This window comes from Narcine bancroftii, chromosome 9 (genome assembly GCF_036971445.1).
Source record: "Narcine bancroftii isolate sNarBan1 chromosome 9, sNarBan1.hap1, whole genome shotgun sequence".
NCBI classification, from domain to species: domain Eukaryota; kingdom Metazoa; phylum Chordata; class Chondrichthyes; order Torpediniformes; family Narcinidae; genus Narcine; species Narcine bancroftii.
The window spans coordinates 43,986,777-44,006,215 of NC_091477.1; the positions used below are offsets into that span (position 1 = coordinate 43,986,777).

Genomic DNA, 19,439 nt, shown 5'->3' on the forward strand with positions numbered 1-19,439 from the left:
ACACTCCACTCCTATTTGGAATTGTTTATTTTCTATTTTCTTTCCATTTGGTGAATCTCTTGGAAAATTAAATTTATTAAAATACATGTGACAATCAACCTGCCCCCAGCCCCCAACCCGCAATACTAACCAGTTATACAAGATTTAATTATGCTGTGAGCTGCTCTTACTTCAAGTAACAATCTAGGACAATAGTGTAATTCATGTTCTATTTGGGCCCATTTATTTATTTGGAGGCCATTTATGTACATTATCTAGCAATGTGAAATTTAATAATCCATATGCTGCACTTACTTATCACGATGGAATTCCCATTTTGGGTCCATTGGTAATTCAAACTCCACTACACCTGCCAACATGGGGGTACCACTGGAGGATAGGCGAGCCACCCTGACCAGAGAAGCATTTGATTTCATTGAAGAGTTTGATTCACGTGAAAACTAAAAGTGAAACGAAAGGAAATGAGTCATTAAGCTGTATGGAAATAAAACATTCCTTCAAACTTGCTTTTCTCCAACATGTTTGTAAAATTTGGCTTTACTAAGTATGATGACATAATTTTTTAGCACAATCCTTTATCCAGTCATCTAAAATACAGAAAGCTCCAAAATCTGGCATTTTTTTCCTGGTGCTGGTACAGCAGAGGGAGAAAGAGAGAGACAGCAGTGTGACTAGGTTGGGCAGGGGGGAGAGATGGAAGCGTGATTCAGATGGGTGGGGGGAGAGAGATGGCAGCACGACTCGGGTGGGCGGGGGGGAGGAGAGAGATGGCAGCGACTCGGGCAGGCTGGGGGGTGGGGGAAAGACAGAGAGATGGCAGCGTGACTTGGGTGGGTGGGGGAGGAGAGAGAGAGAGATGGCAGCGACTCGGGCAGGCTGGGGGGTGGGGGAAAGACAGAGAGATGGCAGCGTGACTCGGGTGGGTGGGGGAGGAGAGAGAGAGAGGGCAGCATGACTCGGGTGGGCGGGGTGGAGGAGACGGCAGCACAACTCAGGTGGGCAGGGGAGGGTGGAAGAGATGGCAGCACAACTCTGGTGGGCGAGAGGGAGAGAAACGCCAGCACGACTGGAAGGGGGTAGGTACGGCAGCACAATTTGGGTGGGCTTAAATCTGGGGCAGCGGGCTTTTGTTCTGAAATCCAGAAAAATCCAAAATTTGGAACACTGTCCCCAAAGGCTTCCAGATAAAGGATTGTGTACCTGTACTGTGGTAGTGGTACAGTTTGGCATTACTGTGTTAGTGTTGGTGCAGTTTGGCTGATCTAGGACATTAATGATGTACTTTGATTGTAATGTGCTCAAGTTTCATTGCAATAATACTTCAGTTGTTATTTGAAAATGATGATGCAATTTAGCTGCAATCCTATTTGTGCAATTTCACTAAGATGGCCCTGATGAACTTTACTAGTAATAAGATTTAGTTGGTCCAATTTACCACATGGGGATAGTATTTGCAGAATTGATTGCATTGACATTGTGATAGTGTTGGAGGTTAAATGTCCCCACAGAGCAGACAAAGATATAAAACTCTCCTATTATTCAAGATGAGAAATTATTGATGGTGATTTTTCTTGTGCTACATTTATGCTTGTAACCATATAACCGTTTACAGCACGGAAACAGGCCATGTCGGCCCTTCAAGTCCGTACCGGTTCACTTGAACAACTCCACTAGCTCCTCCGCAAGCTCCTGAGGAAGTAGAGGCTTTCTTCATGATGCCATTCATGTGATCTAATTTTCCACACTCCTCTCCCATACAAGAGTGTGTCAAATGCCTTACTAAAGTTCATGTAGACAATCTATTTAGTCACCTCTTCAAAATATTTTTTATCAGATTCATCAATAATGTATCATTCCTTTCTTTAGGTATCATCTCATCACTACAGGTAGTAAGATTTATGTATCATTTATGGTGGGTTGGAGATTACATAATCATTATTCCAAGAGTTCAATCAAGACTCAGCCTGTGTTCCTACCCCATATTGGTAAATGATCATCCCAAATGTTAGTGATGTCACACCACCACAATTGCAAAACTCCATCACATTGTTAATTATAAGCGTTCAAGAAAGGTGTGAGTGGTTTGCTGGTGCCCATGTAACCAACTACAAATAAGAATTGTCAATTCCAGAGCTGAAGAAATAAGAGCAAGTAATAATATCTACAGTAAGACCCCTATAGTAAATCCCCTATGGGGATGGGTAGATGCCGGATAAGTGAATTTTTCAGTTGTTTGAAATTGCAAGTTGCATGATTGGTGAACTAACGGCGAGGTTCACCAATTTAAATTTCCATATTTTTTACCTATTTGTTTTCTGAAATTTTTTGGCTGGTTGTTTGAAATCCAGAAAACAGGGGTTTTACTGTATTAGATTTTGGATTGGCTGCACTTGCTGGAACATTGTGTGCAATTTTGATCACCCCATTACAGGAAGCATGTGGAGGCTTTGTAGAGATTTACCTGGATTTGAGGGTATAAGCTATAAGAAGTTGGACAAACTCGAGTTGTTTTCTCCTGGAGAGTCACAGGCTGAGGAGAGAACTGATAGAAGTTTATAAAATTGTGAGAAGCATAGAGTAGACCAGTGGTTCTCAACCTTTATGTTTCCATTCACAGACCACCTTAAGTAATCCATTACAAACCACAGAGCATCTATGCCATAGGTGTTCTGTGCTTAGTAAGGGATTACTTAAGGAGGTCTGTGAATGGAAAAAAAGTTGAGAACCACTGGAGTAGACAATCAGAATCTTTTTCCTAGGGTAAAAATGTTACTTCAGTGGTTCTCAACTTTTGTTTCAACTCACAGACCACCTTAAATAATCCTTTACTAACCACAGAGCATCTATGGCATTGGATGCCATAGATGCTCTGTGGATAGTAAGGGGTTATTTAAGGTGGTATGTGAGTGGTTTAAAAAAAAAGGTTGAGAACACTATGTTACTTATTAGGAGATCCATTTAAAGTGAGGGGAGAAATGCTTAAAGGGAATGTGTGGGCCGTTTTTATTTTAAAACACAGAAAGTGGTAGGTGCCTGGAATGGGCTGGTAGGGTTGGTGGTGGAAGCATTTTCCATCATAACATTTAAGAGGTTTATAGACAAACACAAATGGGACATAGGGATTTGGGTCATGTACAGGCAGCAGAGTTTTACTTTAATTTGGCATTGTGCTTGGCACAGACATTGTGGGCCCAAGGGCCTGTCCAGTGGTGAACTATTCTATGTTCTACGTCATAAAATACAGTCATCCAACACCCAATTGAATTATTGCTGCATTTCAGTCATTTATTTTTGCAAACGTTATTCATCCCATTTGAATGATGTGAGGGTTTACCTGTCGTTTGAAAGGGAACTTGGAGAGTTTCTGCACTGGGAGTGGATCAAATGCCCTTTTTGTGGACCTTGCCTGCATCCTGCACAGTATAACAATGACCACTGACAAGATGATAGCCAGAGATGTAGCAGCATAAATAAGGATGTCCGTGTACTTTGTCCCAGAGTCAATTATTTTCGGGGGCTCTTCCTCTGTAAAATAATGGATAGAACAATTTCCATGAATATCATCAAGCTGCAAATATTTAAAAGTAAGCAAAAATTTGGTATTTTTGGCACCAATCAGAGCCTGTTCCTAATTTGCCACAAAGACGCTGTACAGTAATTGGTTCTTCTCCTTTATAAAGCTAGTCTTCAGACAAGGATATATTTTTACTCCAGGTGCCCAGTAAGAAGGGTGGTGGCAGAATGATATGATGGTGGGCTATACCACATGTTCCCCCATCTCACAACAGATATTGCCAACCTTGTAGCCAAAGATCTAATTTACATTCTCAAGTCACAGCTCATTCTTGATGTTAGAATATGATTAAAACTATGGAAATGGCACAGGGGCAAACCTGACAATAGGATTTGATGACAATCAATGCTTTTTAAAAAAAAATCTGTTTTCCCTCCCACTCCCTCTGCCTCCAATCCAACAGCAGCAATAAGAAATCTCAACTCACCATCTACATCCCTGTCACTTTCATACAATGCCAACACGGTCTGTACTAAAGTAAATCGTTTTGCCATACTCATGGTATCCTTGGCCTCTTGCCCCAACATTTAGCACCACTATTGTGCTTGCCCAGATGTTGCCCACTGCTTACGTGAGCCCAAGGAGGGATAATGGGCTCGGCCTCAGATTCTGAGGATGCTACGCTCTCAGATCCATCTTGCAATTAACCATTTAACACTCATCTCAAATATTTTCCTTCCCAAAGTTACAGCAACACACACCTGGTAAAACTGTCAGCCAGGCTGAATGGTAAGAGATCCCAATAGAATTGCCTGCCAAACAGGTGTATTTCCCTGCATCTTCAAATGTGACATTATGCAAGTAGAGGACTTCAATTTCAGTGCTGTTGATATCAGCAGTCTGTGAAGAAAACAAAAAATAAATAAATAAACTGATTGAGGAATTGTGTTCTGTAGAGGGCAACATGCACATCAACTATGCTCTGGAAGTGTATAGTATTAGATTACACAGAGATGAAATAGGAAATAATTGAGTTATTCAAAGTTCTAATAGTCGAGTTGTGTGCCAAAATAACAACAATGGGACCTTACTGTTAAAAGATTATTTGAGAACCAGCATGTCCATCCAGTGCACTATTAACACTTAGAATGCTTATAGCAATTCACTTCTTGACCCATGTACTTGCCTTTAAAACCTGGACATATGGGACTTCATCAGGTCCATATCTACTGCCATTCACCTCCACATGCTTCAACCATTGGATGTGAGGCTGGGCATCACTGAAGACTCTGCAGTGGAACTCCACGTTGCTCCCCACCACAGCGGATTTGTTAGCTGGCAGGCCTACCTGCAGGATAGGCCGGTGAGGAGATCGTTCTGCAAGTCAAAAGTGTAATAAGTATAAATGTTAAAAATCTGCTCACACTGTTCAATTTTGAAAATCCATGAATAAGTCAGTACTTTGGGGCTACTAATACAATCATTTATTTTAACATCTGCATTTCTAAGTTGCTAATCCACAGTCACCATCAAGCTATGACAAGGAGAGATTGGTAGAATCCCTAACTTACTGCATACTGTTTATCCAAATTGCTAATTGCAAGAGTATCTCATTTACTCCTTCCATTCTTCAAATAATTTCCAGCAAAAATTGTTTTACGTTCGTTCTCAATTCCCCATGGTGGATAGATAGGATATACAGATAAGCAACCAATGTAACAAGGAAAATCAGAACAGCTCATAATGGGTAATTAATTATTACAGTTAACAATGTTGTGAACTTTGATGTTTCTTTGAAGTCTCAGAACAGACAGAGGTCGTGGTCAAACCCTACACTAACTCTAATTGCACCATAACATGATTTCAGACCATCAAGTCGGCCCAGATCCAAAGTTAACCACTACTAGGTCCAACACAAACACCTGGTTTTCTGGGAAATTCTTGAATCATTTGTAGACTTTTACTTCTTTCAATTATTTTGGAATTTAGACACAATTGAACATGTATTCCAAAGTAGCATACTTACATTATCATTTGGCTCTAGTTTACCTCTAATTACCTTACTCAAATTTGAAGTTTATTTTTTACATAATTAAAGTCATTCCATTTTGGTGATAAAATACTTAGTTTGAAAATAATGAGTGAAATCAAATGCCCTAAATATGACTCCATAATATATACTGGCTTGGAATTTCAGTGTTCAGAAAAATCATTATCTGCAAGTGTGAAAATTACTAACATGTAATACTGCTGATCATCAGGAATATTGAATCCAAAATATATGTACAAAGGACCACACAAGATTGCGGTCAATGAAAGTGGCATTTATTCTCATTATGTTCATATGACATGCAACATTTTAATCTTGAATGAAGTATTAATTTTCCAGCATTGTATAATTTAAGCCATTTCCAGCTTTGGCCCATTGCAAGCTGGTTATCAGAATTCATAAAGATATAGTTAAAAAACATAATTTATATTTGGCCTTCTTTTATCTCTCAAATCTTCTACCAAATTACATCTTTCTGAATTGTTCAATTCTTACCTAGAACTTCCAGTTGGTAACTATGGTTAATGGTGCCATACTTGTTCTCCACCACACAGGTATAGTTACCACGGTCAGAGGGTACAACACTCTCCATCACGAGGCTCCAGCGTTGATGACGTAGCTGTAGAATAAATAAAATTAAAAACTTGCAAAAGGCAAGACAGGACGATTGAAGGCACAAACAAACAACATGAAGTGCTCGCCCACCAAGACCTGGATTATATGCCTTTTTTTTTTAAGTATCTTCGTTTTGCTCTCTAAGCCATTGGAAGATCTTGAGTTCTAAGTTAAAATGTGATCAAGATGTCATTGGATGGCACAATAGTGCAGCCAGTAGAACGGTGACAATGGTTCAGTCTTCCAGTACTATCTTTATAAAATTTTCCATGTGACCATGTAGATTTTCTCTAGATCCTCCAGTCATTTCTCACATCAAAAGTCATGCAGGTTTGTAGGTTGTTGGGTCACTGGAAATAGCCCTTCGTGTGGTTGGTGGTTAAATTTGGGGGGGGGGATTTGATGAGATTGGGTGATAGGGAAAATTAGTGAGGCAATGGGAATGCTCTGTGAGCTGCTATGGACTTAACAAGCCAAATAGTCTTCTATTATCTTGCAAAATTAATGGGTCATTCTGCTCATGCTGACTAGCCAGTGGCTATTGGGCCAATAATAAAGGAACTATTAATAACCCTATCCTTGCTTCATTTTATTTGGCAATTCTGTTGGGGTTGTATTTATAACATCAGTCACAAAGACTAAGGTCTTTGTAAATGTGATCAAATGCTTTTAGGTGACATGTGACAAACAAGATTTGCCAAGCAATTTTGGGTGTTTCTGTAGCTTTATGGTTGTTACTAATGAGGTTAGCAGCGAAAGGAAGGCTGTTATAACCCCAGAGATTGGCTATAGGGTGGTTTGCCCTCACGCCTGTCTCCACCTATCTGAATGCTATTCCTACTGTTAGGGTTACAGAAACTGTATGTTTCATCTTTTCTTATCTGATCTTGTTTCACCATTAAAGATAAAAAATATACAATGGAATGTCTTGTATCTAAGGAAGCAGTTTCTGAAATATTGTCAAAGTTTTGGATAACTTGTGCAGAAGACTACTTGGTACATAATGAACCAGATAAATTATCAGTTATCGGTTTTTGACTGAAGGAACAAGTTGTTCTTCTCCTAAACGTACATTAATTTACTGCATTAGTGGCCAAGGTTCTAGACTATTGATGCAGGCCTTAAGAGTTCAAATCTCATCTTGGCAACTGTGGAACTTTATTAAGTAAATCTGGAATTAAACAAAAGAAGCTTTAACTCTGTATCAATGACCATGAAATTACTGGATTGTTCCATTTCCACTCTGATCTACTCCAGACAATCACCAACATGGTTGAGTCTTAACTGCCTCAATTCTGAGGCAGGTACGGATGGATAACAAATTACAGCATTGTCCGCAACCCATGAAAAAAATGAAATATAAATTTCATTGGACTTTTAAAAATTTTGCCAGAACAGGGAGTTGAACTTTCCTTAATGTTCATCTACAATTAATTGGCTTTGAGAATGGATCAGTCCTTCGGTGGTGTGTCCAGGAGTCAACGGAACGCTCTCAAATCTTGGTGGTGTTCAGCAGTCAGTGAAATTTCCATTGAGCTAATCAAACACTAAATAAGCTTTGTATTTTAAATTAGGCCCATAGATTTATTAAAGCAGAACGATATGGAATCTTGCCTAAAGCAGCACTGTGAACGTGATCAGGCAACACCAGTGAATGTAACCAGAGGCTTATTCTTCACTTCCCATGAAAAAAATTCAGAGAATTTTTTTTTGTTTATGGCTCTGCCTTTACTGGTCATCATCTACATGCCAAGAAACCATGATATTTCACTCATGCTAATTTGGATTGATGTAAGCCAGTTCCTTGAATGGATGATTCAAACTGTTGCTGGCAATGTCCCAGGTCTGCCTTTCAATTGTAGAACTTTTTATGCCAAAGATTAGCTGTACGCTTCACCTATAATGCCACTTTCAGCGTTGTAGTAACATCGGAACAATCAGCTGGCTTGAAATACAATATATATTACCCTGCTGGTGTTCCATGTTCCACAAAGCAGTCTACTTAAGAAAAGCTGTAGTATGAGAGTTGTATTGGTTTAATTACCTTCACAACCATTTCCTTCAAAGATTATTGGGAAAGGTTATGCACCTGATCCTTAACTCTTGGGGTTTGCCAACATATGTTGAATCCCTTGAGGATATGGGTTTAAATTGTTAGCATTTATAGCAGAGATCCTGGTAAGGAACTTATTACTGTGATGTACATATGTCAGATACCCCATACACTGATGCCAATTACCATCTAGATTTCTTGGTAACTAGGAAAAATATTGCTCAAAGTTATTGTTTAAAATTCACTCTTCACATTGCGATCCTTCTGAATATGAATGAACTCAATGCTGAGAAGTTCCACATTGGAGTGAATGCAAGTTTACCTTAATTCCCCCGATCCGCTGCTCTCCTCTGAATTCCCTGCCATTCTTCAGCCAGCGTATGGTGGGAAGAGGATTCCCAGCTGCTGGGCAGCGAAATTTCACTGTATTTGCCGCTGGAACCACGTGTAGCCGCTTCTCCATTCGCTCAAAGTGTGTCCAGTAAGGAGTTCCTGTGTGCAGAAGCAAATGAAGCTCTTTGGTTAACAAACTGTAACCACACTATCCTTTCAAAGCACTGCAAAGACAGAAAAACGGAAAACATTGCAAACACAGCAGGTCAGGCAGCATCCATGGAAAGTGAAACAGAATTAATATTTAAGGCTGAAGATTCTTCATCAACATATTAAGGTGCTATGAACTGTCCACACTTGGAACATGGCTCCATGCTTGAAGTACACATCAATGAAATGATCGCATGATATGTGAAAAAATATTATTATCTCTAATGTGCTGGAGAAGCTCAATGGGCCAGACAACATCCGTGGAAAGCAATAGACAGTCGAGGTTTTGGGCTGAAAACCCTTCATCAGAACTGAGTAGTCGCCCAAATAAAAGAATGGGAGGGGGAGGAGCGCTGGCTGCCAAGTGAAAGGTGAATACAGGTGGGAAGGGGAAGAAAAGAAAGAGCTATGATGAGGGAAGGGGTAGAGGGCTGAGAAAGATGCACTGATAGGAGGTAAAAGGGGCAGGGAGTGGGAGGCTGGAAGGTAGTGACAGGCAGACAGGGAGGGAAAAGAGAAGGAAAAAGAGAGGAATGGGGCCAGAGAGGTGAGGGAAAGTGGAGGTGGGTGGGGCGAGAAAGGGGTTACCGTAAATTGTAGAAATCTCTATTGATGCTGACTTGTTGGAAACTGCCAACAAACGCAATAACACAAGGTGCTATTCCTCCAATTTAAGTTTGGCCTCAAGCTGGTAGAACATTAGATCATAGTTGGTATCTTTTTCAGATTTTGTGATATCACAGGACACCCCAAAGCACTTCACATTCAATGGGTTAAAGAAGCAAACATCGCATCCAATTTGAATGTATGAAGTGTCAATTTCAAATAAATAAATGACCTATTGATGAACTTTTTAAGGTATGACTGAGGGATAAAGGTTAAATACATATTACATTTTTTGAATTATTATATGACAAAAAAAGGAATCTTGAATCTTGAATAAGGAAAACTCCCCTGGTCATCAAATGCTAGCAGAACCTCTCTGCTGAATACCAACCAGTAAGGGGAATATTAATCTTAAAATGTTTATTTTAATCTTGCAGCCGCACGCTACTCAAAGGAAGACACACACACACACACACAGGTTAAGCTCTGTGTTTTATTAAGGGCTCAGACCCAATTTTTATACTCGCTGCATTCCTGCCATTTCCCCCCTTTTATTCATGCCACGACCCGCATAACAAAAGCAAGTTTCCCCCGCGCGGGTACCTTCTTGCTTAATAACCCCTTCTTCCCCGCGCGCTGTCCCTGACTGTTGGCTGTGCAGCAAGGCCAGTGCCATTTTGGGGTCGCTGGCCTTCAAGCTGCCCTTGCCGTCCGCCCACCAGTTCACTTGTCAGGGCCAGTGCCGCATTTTGGGGGCTGCTGGACTTTAGTTGTGCTCTCTGCCTGGAGCACCGGCTTCATCGCCACCACGGAGGACTGCCACAATCTGTCAATAAAGACAGGACTTCAATTTCATATCCAATAATATAGCGGGACCAGGCAGAATAATAGTTTGGCACAGACTGGATGGGCTGAAGGGCCTGTTTTTGTGTTGTAGTGTTCTCTGGTTCCAGGGAGTCCTACAAATGACTTAGGATATCAGTTACAGGCTTCTGTTACATTAGGTATTGGGATTTGTGATGCAATTTGTAAGGGACTGATTCTATATTCACCATTAATATGTATTTGACAAAAGTATCATATCAAAAAGGCATAAGCAAATTGAAGCCCATGGAAAAGGGGACACCAGCAGAATGGATGTGAAAATTGGCTTAGGACTAGAAAACAGAATTGCAGTGACTGGCTGTTTTTATACCAGAGCCATTGCAATCTCTCATCTACGTTAGTGATTTGAACATCTAAGAAAATTTCAAATGTGTAGATGAGTCAAAAATTTTAAATGACAGTTAAGAGAACGTAAGTAGCTGGGGGAGTGGGCAGATACATATTAAATAACCTCCCTGGAGAAGCTAAAGACAAGCAGAGGAATAACACATTCAATGACACAATCTTAAAGAGGGGAAGGCACCAGAACAAAGTCTTTGTGCAGAATCTTTGAAGGCGGCAGATCCAAGCAGTTAATAATGCTTTATTAACAGTTCATAACACTCAGGGATCCTGAGCCTTATAAAGGAGACACTGCGAGCTGTTTGCATTAACTGGCCTGCAATGTCCATGGACAATATAAGCACACCATAATTTTGCTGAACTGGTATTGACTGAAGTTTTACTCCATTGCATGTTTCTGGATGTCTCTCTGCATAAACATATCATAGGCACAGAGGATCTTTTGCCAACAATGGTGAACCTAATTGACTTTGGCTTAAATTCCATTGCATTGCCTACAAAAGAGTTATCGTAGAATTCCCATCCTCAAGATTCAAATTATAGCTTGGTCCTCAATCAACACTTCTCATTAGGCTTTCATGAAAGTATTCTGAAGACAGCAGTGAGCATACAATACCTTCGATCAGGAGGGAAGGTCCCAGCAAACATTTGAATTAACTATGAAATCACTAAAAATCTGAAACATTGATCAACTTGAGATGATTGTTCCACCCTGAGTTTATGAACTCTCTGTAAATTAAATTCAACAGTAACATACCAAGCCACAATCATTTAAAAATTCTCCTCAAAGAGGTTACACATTCTTCTGTAATCGGCTAGATGGAAATTGACCTAATTAGCAGGAATGAAAGCTTCAGCTGCAATTAGGCTATGCATTTAGCAGTAGACTGGATCTGTGGACAATTGAACAATTAGAGCAAAGGCAAATTGTTGCCCAAAGACACTCATAACAGTTTAATTGGTGACTGGCCACCTGAAGAGGAACACACTTGTTTCCATAAGCAAGAGATTTGTTCCCAATATTACTTATATTGCCAAGAATTGATTTTAGTTTATTTACACCAATGTTGCGATGGCCTGGTTAAAACCATCGTCTCATCATTCTAATATGCATATAACACCCTATCCTACACACCAATCCTACACTATTCACATCAAAAATAACCAAGGCACCTTAACTCTTGCATCCACCCCACAAAATGCAGTATTCTTAGGTGTGCTTCAGATCCCCCTAACTAGGACCAATCTGCCACCTGCCAGCTGCCAATTATTAGAATATTAGTGAGAGGTCATCCAGTATTTTACTCATCATTACCTACCTATTTTCATGAAGCTTGTCCAGAACCATTCATTTCCAACTACCATTACAGCCATGATACAGATGCAAGAAATGAATTACAGATGAGAGTAAAAATACTCATTAAAGGAACATTTTACTGAGAATGTTGCCTTTCATGTTGTGCAATATACAGCATTCAGGATTTGTGTTAACTCTACCCACATTGCTTTATCCTCTAAGGCCCTATTTTATGTAAAGGCAACACTGCATTTTCGATACTCTTGTACATTATTACTGACATGTTATCCACATTAGCCCCTCAACAAAATAACTATGTATGGTTAGAAAAGGATTATGGGCAAATGGGCAGAGCTTGGACAGACAACGGTCATCATGGACATGTTGGGCTGAAGGGCCTGTTTCCATGTGGTAAAACTCCCATGATTCTCTGACCCTATAATATTTAAAATTATATTTAAAAAAAAAACTTTTCTGAATGAATGTTTGGTTTCTGAATGTGTGAGAGAGAAATGGTGATGAAAAACACAAACCTTTCTGAGGAAATGAGTGACCATCACTGGTTTCCGAAGCCAAATCTTCAGATCCACTGTCTTCATCGTCATCTCCAGAAGACAAGGAGTCTGAAATAATCAAAATATCTGAATCTTAAAAACTGTAATCCAGTACTTTACTCATTGTAGCACAGTATGAAGCACTCCTTGTTTTGGAAATTTGTAGCATGAAAAGCCTTCTCATTTTGCCTGGAAATAAATTGGACAAAAACCAAAATGAAGACAAGTGAAGAGCAGCCATTCAATCGGAACCAGTTGCAAAAAGTTTTCAAATATCAAACATGAAGAAAAACCAATCATCAATCGTTTAAATTAAAGGTTGAATTTCAAATGCAAACTGCAGTTCAACATAAATATGGATGATATTCTGCGATAGGCTTGGAGCAATGGTCATTCATGAATCTTCATACAGAAGCCATTGTGTTCTCCATTGGATTCTCCTTGTCCACTTCAGTGAACACATCACCAAAGCTGAGATTTGATGGTCAGCCTGTCTGGCTGGCAGTGATTAAAATTATTAGTCAGGAGATCATGTGTCTTCGGTTAGATTACTCGAACAGATTCCTGGGTTGACTAGACCAGAGCGCTGAGCAGCATGCTTTCAACAAGTAGTCACATATCTGTAGCCAACCCCAGCAGCAGACCGTTGTTGCAAATGCACAAAGGTTGAGGCTGACCTCAAACCTCATGGGGATTGCCAAGCTCTGGCCTGCAGCAAACAACAGAAACTTGCCCATGTCTCAATTTTACAGAAACACTGTGGAAAGGGGAAGATTTCATTATATTATTTGATTACACAGGTCTAAAAGATGTTTGGAATAGGAGGGGAATACATATCACACTTCTGGTAACATAAGTATAGGAAAAGAGATGCAGTAAATTCAAAGTTCAAATTTATTGTCAGAGTACGTACATGACAATACAACTCTAAGATTCTCTTTCCTGTCGGCCAGGCGGAATATCTACCTATCGGTAGTGCAAAAAAAAACTGGACTCAGAAAAGCTATGTACACAAAAGAGAGAAATGTAAACAAAGAATAAAATGTGAACAAACTGATGGTGTAAGACAGAAAATAAATAAAATAGATATTCAACAATAAATAATCTGCAAAGTCAGAGTCCTTAAATGAGTTTGTCGTCGAGGAGTCTGATGATGGAGGGGTAGCAACTGTTCCTGAACCTGGTGGTGCAAGTCTTGTGGCAACCATATCTCTTTCCTGATGGCAACACCGAGAATAAGGCATGTTTTGGGTGGCGTGGATCCTTGATGATGCAGCTACTCTCCAATGGCAGTGTTCCATTTAGATTTTCTCAAAGGTGGGGAGAGTTTTACCTGTGATGTACTGGGCAGTGTCCACTACCTTTTGCAGGGTTTTCCACTCAGAGGTATACCAGACCATGATGCAGCCAGTCAGCACACATTCCACTGCATATCTGTAGAAGTTTGCAAAGGTTTTCTATGTCATACTAAACCTCTGCAAACTCCTGAGAAAGTAGAGGTGCCGGCGTGGTTTCTACATGATGATATTCATGTGTTGGGTCTAGGAATGATTGTCCGAGATAGTAACTCCCATGAATTTAAATTCAGTCATTCTTTCTATCTCTGATTCCCCCAATGATCACTGGATTTTACACCTCTGGTTTTTTTCCTCCTATCGTCCACAATCAGCTTCATTGAGTGTGAGTTTGTTGTTAATACATCATTCAGCCATGTTTTCAATCTCCCTCATGTGTGCTGACTCATTGGCCTACAACGGTGTCATCAGCAAAGTTGTCAAAAATGCCAATGTTGTTCCGAGCCACAACATAGGTGTACATCCTTAAGTGCTCATTCCTCATGCAAGAATTAAGGAAGTGAAAATCTAGGTACTGTTCAATTGAACTGCATAGCACAGTTCAAAATCCCATTATCTCATATGCTTTATATACAAATATATCATGAGACATTTACAAAATACTAGCACAGGATGTGGCTTTTTGTGTACATTTGAATGGGATGAATTTGGGGCAGGACAGTTGGCGAAGTGGTTAGTGCAATGCCTTTACAGCACAGTAAACGAGAGCGGGGTTCTCATCCCGTGCTGTCTGTAAGGACTTTGTATGTTCTCCCCGTGTCTGTGTGGGTTTTCCCCAGGGACTCCAGTTTCCTCCCACTATTTGAAATGTACCAGGGGTGTAGATTAATTGGGTGTAAATTAGGCGGCACTGACTCATGGGCCAAATTGGTCTGTTACGGTGCTGTATGTCTAAATTATATTTAATTTGCCACATTCCATCAATATTGTTTAGTTGGAATAATTTATCAGCTTCTTACTGTTTTCACTCAGTTGTATTGAATATACAATTAAACCATTTTAATGTATTGCTACATCATGTCTATTTACTATGGCAGCCATGTTAAATATTCAACCATTTTTAAAATCAGTTCAACAATTACATATTCCATTGACATAGATGATTGGATCTTACTTCCCAAGTCCCGACAATACAAGAGTTAAATGCTGCCATTAAAGAACTATAATTAATAATAATTAATCTAAACTGTACTATTATAAATTTCCCAATATGAGGTCAATATGATGTGGGTCAGATTATCCAACTTGCTTTCATTTGTGTAGTAATCCACTTCTAGGGTGAAAGACCTTCATATTATTCTCTCCCTGGGTTCCTGGCCTTGTCCCTGTCCAAATGGTCCTGGGGTTTCTGATGTTTCTCTTGGTCACTTCCTGATTTTACTTTCTGGTTTCCAATCATAGACTAGAACCCAATTTTCTGCAGCAGACCCCAGGAACCAAGCTAATCTCTTCCCTCGATTGGGGCAATGAACTACAATGCACCTTGGGATGTGTAGTGAAAAAGATTGCTGTAAAGATAAAATATTCCACAGACTTGAATGATAGACATGATGTAAGCTTTCTAAAGATGCCTGTCTTTCTATTGTTCTGATGCTCAATGTGCAAATTTCTCCAATTTCAATGAAGTCAATGCAACTTTTTCAGTCTTTTGCAATTTTTTGAATTTCATCCGACAGATTAGGTTGCTGGTTATCTGTTTTAAATAGAACAAATTCTCAAATCAACAATATTCACCCTTGATTTTTAAACTGAATTTAAGTTCCACTAAATAACAGAAGATTGCAAATTCAGCTCCAGTAAAAAAAAACACGTCCAAACAAACTGTCTGAGGATTGTGCTTTTAGACAATGGCTAAACTTTGGCAGACTATTGAGTCAATATAAATGCCCTGACACAGGAAAGAAGATGACTATTTAATCCCACATTGAATTATATTTTCTGGGATTTATATTATGTTTCTGCCCTCTTCTCAAAAGAGAGAGGTGCTTCTCAATGATTCAGGACATGAAAATCTCAGTGATTAACAAGAATTCAATGATAATATTCCACATTCTCTACTTTCTCAAAGTCTCAAAACCTTCTTAGCCTCATGATTCCTTCTATTGGCATCTTTCCATTGAGAATATTGGAAAAAGAACTAGGAACATTCCTAGAGCTAAAAATCAATAAATGCAGAACAATTAGTAGTGATAAAGCATTGATCAAAATCAATGTTAGTTCCGTACAGCAGAGACATATTCATCGTGTGAAAACAAATGCATTACTCTTTGGGCTTGGAGGCTCAAAAGAATGAATGGATTCATACCTGCTACAGTCACCGTGAAGTTTTTTAGAATCTCGCCTGTTCCACGCACCACGCATAGGTAAAGACCTGAATCATTATAGGTGGCTTCTACAATTTCTAGAACCTTCCGTGCTACATGTACTCTGTCACTGGGTAGGATCTGCTTATCTTCTTTGTACCAGTTGATGCTCTCAGATCGATTGGTGCCACACGTCAGCTTGAGCCCATCATGAAGGTCCAGGAGGATATGGTCCTGGGTCTCTGCTGCTTCCCTGTCAAATAATACTGTAGGAGACATAATGAGGAAACGTTTCAACAAAGGGAACAGCAAAAGAAAGTGAGAATATGAACCAGTCTTTGTCATTGACGACTAGTAGTGAAAATGCTGGAATCCTTTGTTAAAGAAGTGGTTACAGAGTACTTATTAAATATTGATAGGATTAAGCACAGAACAAGAATTTATGAAAGAGAAATCGTATGATAAATCAGAAGTTTTTTTGAAACGAGTAGGTAAGAAGGTGATGTATTTAGACTTTGAAGATGGCTTCAGATGAGGTGCCACAAAAAAATAAAAATATAGGAAATTACGGCTCTTTTAATTCAGTGTAGGGGTTGGGAGATTGTGAATAATGGGGCACATTTATGGTGGAAACCCAACTCTTCACAATCTACATCAGTGATTCAGAAAGGAATTTAAATGTAATATATCCATGTTTGCTGAAGGTACAATACTAAGTGGAAACATGAGCTATGAGAAGGATGCAGGGGGGGTGGTTTCTGGTGGAATCAGTTTAATTGGAGGGGTGAGAACATGACAGATGGACATATACTGGTACACGATCCTTTATCCAGACATCTAAAATCTGGAAAGCTCCAAAATCCAGCAAGTGGGGACCAGCGGTTGGGGGTAGGTGGCCGAGGGACTGGCAGTCAGGGGAGACTGCAGGGCGGTTGGGAGAAGCACTGACGGTCGGGGGAGATTGCCGGGCGGCCGAGAGATTGGTGGTCGGGGGAGACGTCCAGGCGGCCGAGGGACTGGCGGTCGGGAGAGACAGCTGGGTGACTGGAAGGGAGTGGGGGTGGATACGGCAGCACAATTCAGGTAGGTTTTCTGAAATCTGGAAAAATCCAAAATTCGGAACACACTGTCCCACAAGGGTTCCTGTATTATGGAACAATGTGAAATGATAAGAAAGGGAGGATTTTGTTTGAATCATGAGAGACAGAGAGATATTGGTTTTCAGAGGGATCCAGACATTCTCATACACAAATCAGGGATAGTTAACATAAATATATAGTCAGTAAATATGAAGTTAATTAGGAATTATAAATGATTATTGTTCCATTTAAAATGGGCACATCTAAGTCAATCAAATCCAAATAAACTAAGCCCCCGCTCAAGATCATTTCTATCCATATATTGTCTTGAATCCTTTTGAAAAAGATAGCAGAAACATTGTAAAAATATTTAATAACAGTCAGAAAAAGTAGCATATTGGTGAAAAGCTACGGTTATATCGAACAAAGATAGGAACCATCAAGAGAACTATTGACAAGACAAATTTTACAAGAATGGCCTTGGAAATGCAAGATTGCACCAGTCACAAAGGATGACTAGGATGCAGTTCTTTGGAATTGAAATTCCCAAGATGAGATGCAGTCGAGTACTTTATAATCATGAAAAATTTTGTCTGGAGTAGTAGAAGCTGAAATATTAATCTTCAATCACCAGCAATAAAAATACAATTGCATTTGCTCTTTGTAACTATGCTCGTGAAAAATGGTTCAATTGACTTGGATGAATTTCAGGTGGCACTTCTTATTATCACAAGCATCCAAACATTCCATCCAAAAGAGGCTTTACAATTGTGTAGAAGAAAAAAATATGAAGTCCATTAGCATAAGACAATCACCAAATAAACCAAATAATATATGCTGAAGAATCTTCTTTTGCCTGAGTGTAAAGAATGGAAACTTGATGCCACAGGTTATTTTGTGGTAAATAATATACATTTATTTAAAAGGGGTAAAGAATTTGTGTTCCAAAAGGGATAGAAGAACTATTCTGATGGAATTAAATTAGGAAAACGTTGGAAGAGGCTCATGTGTGGCATAATTTTGGTCTGATTGGGTCAAATGGCCTTGGCTGCAGTCAACTACAAGAGTCATTTGAATGTGAATACAACAGACCTGGGATACAATCAAACCCCTTATCAATCCTGCGTAGCAGTCCCGAGATAACAGTGACCTTCATAATACAAACATTTCAAGGTGCACTCAACCCTATCCAGTGTTTTTCTCCGATGGTTCGACTTTTCTCAACAGGGATTGGTTAGAAAATTGTAGGATGACACTGGCCTGATTTAATTTTCATTACAGTATTGCAGCTGTGGTCACTTATTTCATCACATTAAATGTTAAAAAAAGTGACCAAAACCAATGACCAACAGCTTCTGCTTTCAAGCAATACCAATATAAACACAATTGTGCTATTTTTGCAGAAGCCTGGCCTGTTCCAGTTCTCCACTAAAATACGTTTGCATAATCATGGATTTAACTTTATCCATGCCACACAATCAAGCAACAGTGTTGAAGTATTATTTTTCCTTTAAATTAAATTTTTTATAATTAAATAGGTAACTTGGAGCCAGTTCATTAATTAGCTGGTGGTTTAATCACACCTAAAAAGGCATTCTTTAGTTCATTAGCTACATTCTTAAATGAAACCAAATTAATTTCAACAAAGCTATTAGATACAAACATATTAGATCCATTACTGTGTAGCAGTGCTGTAATCAGTTGCCTCATAAATTAAATATTTGGTTATTATTTCCAAAAACTTTTAAATATTGCCTTTTAATCTCTGGAGAAGAAATGACCAAAATGGAAGATAAAAGAATGCAGGAAAGATGAAAAAGGCAGGAGGAATAGGGCTGAAATCAGGTAATTACTGTGTGAGATTCAGGCTGAACATCAACAGGGAACTAGCATTTACAGTATTGCAGCTGTGGTCACTTATTTCATCACATTAAATGTTAAAAAAAAGTGACCAAAACCAACAAAAAATTAAAAGTACAGACTAATGGCTAAATAGGAATGAAAAGGTTTTTTTATTGACATAAATCTATGAAATAGGTAGAATGAGATGAGGTAGGACAGTTTAGGAACCCAAAAGGAGTTCTGAAGTTGGACAGAGTACAAGTTCTAAATTAGTTGTTTACAATTATATGATCCAAAGAAGAAAGATTTTGACAAAATCAGAGATTTGAGATACCACACACATTCAAATTGATTTAAAATAAGAACAAATGATTCAATAGGATTATTGCTGATCTGACAAT

The 19,439-nt window shown here is 39.2% G+C and overlaps 1 protein-coding gene across 3 annotated transcripts in view; it reads right to left on the reverse strand.

The window, feature by feature from the left end:
- LOC138743478 (fibroblast growth factor receptor 4-like) overlaps positions 1-19,439 on the reverse strand; it is a 58,836-nt gene that overhangs the window by 19,002 nt on the left and 20,395 nt on the right. For 2 of the 3 annotated variants that reach the window (XM_069898921.1, XM_069898920.1), the window contains exons 3-11: positions 16,120-16,383; positions 12,439-12,528; positions 8,555-8,724; positions 6,060-6,183; positions 4,701-4,891; positions 4,276-4,414; positions 3,335-3,525; positions 2,462-2,542; positions 295-440 (exon numbers count right to left, since the gene is read on the reverse strand). In XM_069898921.1, coding sequence (XP_069755022.1) covers positions 295-440; positions 2,462-2,542; positions 3,335-3,525; positions 4,276-4,414; positions 4,701-4,891; positions 6,060-6,183; positions 8,555-8,724; positions 12,439-12,528; positions 16,120-16,383 — 1,396 coding nt within the window. The remainder of the gene's footprint in view (positions 1-294; positions 441-2,461; positions 2,543-3,334; positions 3,526-4,275; positions 4,415-4,700; positions 4,892-6,059; positions 6,184-8,554; positions 8,725-12,438; positions 12,529-16,119; positions 16,384-19,439) is intronic. The other variant, XM_069898923.1, reaches the window with a different exon arrangement.